The sequence below is a fragment of the Notothenia coriiceps genome, unplaced genomic scaffold (assembly GCF_000735185.1).
Source record: "Notothenia coriiceps isolate Sejong01 unplaced genomic scaffold, NC01 NC01_scaffold00007588, whole genome shotgun sequence".
Classification (NCBI taxonomy): domain Eukaryota; kingdom Metazoa; phylum Chordata; class Actinopteri; order Perciformes; family Nototheniidae; genus Notothenia; species Notothenia coriiceps.
The window spans coordinates 143,359-148,632 of NW_011340289.1; the positions used below are offsets into that span (position 1 = coordinate 143,359).

The 5,274-nt window shown below is 42.4% G+C and overlaps 1 protein-coding gene across 1 annotated transcript in view; it reads right to left on the reverse strand.

Moving 5' to 3' along the window:
- Positions 1-2,181: 2,181 nt before the first annotated feature.
- The window catches only part of agap3 (ArfGAP with GTPase domain, ankyrin repeat and PH domain 3), a gene marked incomplete at its 5' end in the record, with an annotated part of 48,164 nt that continues 45,071 nt past the window's right edge, over positions 2,182-5,274 (reverse strand). Inside the window, 2 exons of the mRNA XM_010769683.1 lie at positions 2,182-2,440; positions 3,186-3,441. Coding sequence (XP_010767985.1) covers positions 2,210-2,440; positions 3,186-3,441 — 487 coding nt within the window. The remainder of the gene's footprint in view (positions 2,441-3,185; positions 3,442-5,274) is intronic.

Sequence of the window (5,274 nt, forward strand, 5' to 3'; positions counted from 1 at the left end):
TACATTTGAAGGTTTTAGGTGAATTTGTGGTCATTTTAAGGATGTTGGGAAAAGTTCTTATTCGCTTTCTTGATGAAAAGATCGATATTACTCTAATTCCTGTGCGTTTAGTACAGAGGTGAAGCCAGCAGGCTGTTTTAAACACTGGGTAACATTTCAAAATGAAACAAAACAAAATAAAAACGCATCAAAATTATCATGTTTTTAAAAAAGTACGCATGTTACGGAAGTAGGTTAAAAGTCTTTACTTCCACCAGTGTCTTGCACTAAAGTCTGGTGTCTTCTGTATTTAATTAGACAAAAAAAAAAGAGGTACAATTTTTAAAATGTGTTTTTTTTTTAGACGTCGCCACATGGTGTAACTTTATGCTAAACCAGGCTAACTGTTAGCTAGGCCATGCTAATCCCCTCCAGACTCCAGGTCTGCACTAAATGAACACACACACGAGTGTAATGGATGTTCTGATCAAGAAAGCAAATAAGTATCCCAAAAATATCACAGTTTTCTTTACAATATCGCCATTTCATCGATTTACAAACACCCTCGTTTGACCACATATTCAGTCCCTGTGAGCTCTTAGAACAGAAATATTGTAAAGCAACAACAGAAACCGGAACAAAAAGGTACACAAAGTTAATAACGGCCTCTGTAAACATATATCCTGCTCTTGTAAACTCATAAAATCAAGACGGTTTAGAAACCTTAAAATTGGCAGTTGAATCAAAGGGTAAATACACATTGTGCCAACTCCACCTGAATTAATTTCTTCCCTATAAATTAATCAGCTTATGTCAGTGGAATACTGTACATTTGTATTACTTAATGCAAAGAGAGTCAAGCTACTTCAACCCCCAGCTCACTTTAATCCTAAATGTTGTTTGAATGGTTTTTGTTAACTCTCTGCGTTTAAGCCGACACAGTTTGAACGGAAAGAGGTTGTTTTCTGGACTCTAAAAGTCTAAGTATGTTCTTATAAGGAATAAGGTGAGGGAACAAGAACTACTTTTTACAGACGTCTGTACATTAAAACACAGTTATGTTCCAAAATCTTCACTGCGGGTGTCTTCTCTCTGGTGTAAATGTTTTATGAACAGAAATGCCCGGTGGCTCTCTGCTATCACAGATGAAAGACGTAAGCACGCACACACACACACACACGTGTTGTACAGTTATGCACGGACGCACACACACAGTACCATATATGTATTTCACAGCAACAAAAGAGGAAATAATCTCGAGAGTACCGCTTCTACGGGCTGTCGCTGCGGCGAGGCGGAAGGATATTCCAGTATCTATCTATGTCAAATAATTACCAACACAATCGAGTCAATCGGAGAATTACTCCAACAAAGACATCATTATCAGTGTGATCTCACTGTTTCAATCAAACCTTTGAATTTGAATGAATTCTGATTGAAGAGGCACGCTTACAAAGCCGCGTGGCTCGATGGTCATAAAACACGATGCCCCTTAATTCCTTTGTAGTCACCGACACTTTTACTGGAGGATCACGATAAGGGTGGCGAAGGAAATGACTCACTTTCACCCCGACAGGAATTCTGCAATCAACTCCTTTATGATGATCCGAACCCATTTTCCTGTGAATTAAGTATCTAAATCATTTGGACTCTTCATCTATAATTGCTTTGCCTTTGTATATGAATAGTATGTCAAGAGTTTGATAGCTGTGTTAAAGACATGCGTCATTACTAAAGCTGTAACAGCCACTGGGATCATGGAAGATTTAGTTTCCCTTAGTGTTTTTGTCACTTGTTAAACTATCACTCACAGTTTTATGTTATAATGCTCAGGCTTGGAAATGTGAAGGAAGTTTCTCTCATTTCAAGCTCATTATGAAATCAGTTCACGTCGCAGAAGGGGAAGACATAAAAAGGAAATGTTCAAGCATTAAGGAAATGCTTTTCGTAGGGTAGGTATGAATGCCAAAGTAAGTCATTTGTTTGGTTGGCGCTTAAAAAACACAAAGCTTAAAGCTGATCGTGATCGTTTCAGACCAAGATAGAACAAATTCAACAAATAAAAAAACAATTATATAAAACAAACAATGTACAATGTCCGACCCCCGAACTACCACTTCTTTGAGCATAGTGGAATATTAACAATGAGTCCATCACTCTCTGCGTTGGTAAGGATTCTGGGTTACACAGTGTGAAGCAGAGGGGGNCGGGGTCTCTCTGTGTCTCGTCTCTACATGATGCTGATGCTGCGGTTGAGCTCGCACTGGGCGTTGTTGTTGTTGATGTTGGGGTTGGGGTTGCGGCGGCTCATGTTGGGCGTTGCCACGGACGACAGGCTGCTGGTGTCGTTGGGGCAGCCGTGCTGGAGCAGGATGTCGCCGCACTCCTGGCTGCCGGCCCGCCGCGCGTAGGACAGAGGGGTCTGACCCCGAGCCTCCCGACTCGACACGTCCACTCCGTACTGCCGGAGAGAATTACATAGAAAAGTCAGATTTGACATATTTTAGAGATTTTCCAAGGAATTTCCAGATGATTCCAAGCTCATTTGAGTTTCCTGATTTGGTCCTCCATGTTTCTCGTCACTTTCTACAACTAGCGGTCATTTTAAGAGCTGTTTTGTTTACAATAATCTATGATTCTACCATATTCAAACAGGCATGACTGATCTCCTTCCAAAACACTGAAATATCTGTTAAACCTGAAACCTTTAGCAATAAGCATGTTGCATACTAAACTCCTTGAATCCTTGATCCTTGCAAGAGCATTGAAGTTGTTAAATATTGTATGACAATATCCGATTTACAATATATTCTATATCTGCTCAACCCAAAAGTGAACACACTAAAGCTGTAGCTGTAAAAGTTGTATGTCTATTCCTCAAGATGATATGGAAACATTTGAGATATCTTGTCCATATCACACACATTTACAAAAACCTTTTGCGGTTTCTAACAATACTTTAGTAAAAGAGTTGAGTTATTTGTGTTGAGCAGAAAGGAAGGTACTGTGTTTCAGGGGAACTCTCTTCAAGGAGCTACATTTAACTAGCCAACATTACAATTGAACAGCTAACTATGAAAACTAATATTCACTTGGTGTTTAGGAGAGGGACTTGAAATAAGAAACATCTGGAGAGATTAAAGAGGGTTTGTTGTTGTTTTGGAAGTCCTTCGACCCCCCCCCCCCCCTCTAATCCGAGGACTCACCCAGATGAGCAGCTGTGTGATGACCACGTTAGCCATGGCGCAGGAGAGGTGCAGCGCGGTGCGTCCGTCCCCGTCCCCGTACGTCTCGTTGACCTCCTCCTTGGTGCCGTGGGCCAGCAGCAGCACCACCAGCCGCAGGTCGTCCTCCACCACGGCCCGCAGCAGCTGCTGGCCGAGGGGCACGTCGGACTGGGGCAGGCCCACCAGGAACAGCTTCTGCTCGTACTTGGCTCGAATCCAGCACTCCTTCTCCTCCCTGGAGAGAAAGGAAACAACAGGTCAGGCGGGGGGGGGGAACACGATGAGCAATTAGGACTTAAGTTACAAAAAAACTTTCAACACGTGTCATATATTCCTTTTTGACCCATATTTGACCACGTAAGATCATATCATATCAGCATAAGAAATGACAGATAACAACAACCAAAAGATAACATTGAAGGAAAAATAATAATGTTTTAAATTGCACGCACACACAGTAGCAACGGATTTCAACTGTGTACTTATAAGAGCTTTATAAATCAAACAGAGACCAATTATGTGAGTTTCAAGTCTCTTTGAAAAGTTAACCGGAGCCAAGAAGCCTTTTTCCCTAGATCCATACACCGAGAACAGACAAGACGACCATATCTTGTGATCTCAGAAGATAATATGAGTCAGATTTCTGTTCAAGAGCAGATATACACTGAGTTACAGCAGAATGGTTATAATTCAGATACAGTGAGAAACGTAGACACAAAAGAAGTGTCACGGCAATTGGCGTTAGATCCTCACTACAGAGAAGCTCCTAAATTATTAGAGCACAGGACCCCACCACCAGCCTCCTCTATCACAGCGGGAAATAAACCATTGAGATTGTCGGCGGAGATGAGAGAATGCCAAAGGCTGTGAGGCTTTGGGCAATACTCCACTTCCTAGTGATTAGGGTGGACAGCAAGGCGGTGAGAGTCTGGCCAGCTTTCTAAAGGTTACACATCTCCAACAGCAAGTCTGCGGCTGACAATACAGGAAGGAGGGGGACGTCTTTTTTATCAGCGCTGTCGGCTGTCAGTCTGAACCGGTGGATCCCTTCCACAAAAGAGGCAGTGTGTCTCCGGGCCCCGGTCTCCCCGGTCTCCCTCGGGGGGGGGGCCGGGCCCAGAGTCAGATCGATGGGGCTGAATGGCAGCCAGAGAGGGCCGGTGGGTTCCTTCACTCTGCGGCGGAGAATAGAGGCGGAAAGGGAAGGCTCCGTCCTCTATCGCCAGGCCGAGTTATATCTATTGCTCTCCATCTTGAACCCCCCCTCCGTTTCATTCTCTGCCCACATACAAACTGTCCAAATAAGAAAGAAAAAAAAATCAATATCAATATGTGAATGAGTGAGCATGCCCAGTGTGGCAGTAACCCGGTGACCCCGTCAGGCGGAGTGATAAGAGGAGCAGAAAGAGGCTGTTGTCTGGGAGTGAGGGTGAGTGACAGAGAGGAGAGGGTTTGGACGGATAAGTTAAGCGTCAACGCCGGCTGGAGTGACAAGACCCTCGTGGGACTCCCTATCAACGGCCGAGGCCTCGCAGCAAGTACAAACTGACACTCTCATTCACTTCCATTCCATTTCATCATAATCACAGTGACAACAAGAGCAGCAGAACAACTTAATTACCGAAATCAAGCTAACCAAAATAACATCAGATCCACACAATAAAAAATATATATTAATCTTGTTTTTTTAAGCACTCCTTCCTTCAGATTTCTGTCTCTACCGTGGTGCAATGGATACTCTTATGCATTTTGTCTGACAGGTTTGTAAAAAGATATTTAAAAGGATAAAGCTGATGCCATTTTATTCTCTTTTTGTTCAATTATTTATGTTAAATTAACAACATTTTAGTAGTTTTTTTTTACATTTTCTGTTCCCTCTACCCCCGGTCTGCAGCTCTTTTTTTTATCACCCAATCAATTGACTGATTACATAAACATTTACAAACTAGTGTACAAATATTTTTGTATATTGTATATTTTAAGAAAAAAGTGTATTTAATTATCTCAAATTGCTGCGTCCTGTAGTTTTTGGGAAATATTACCCAAACACCAGAATGCCAAGGCACAC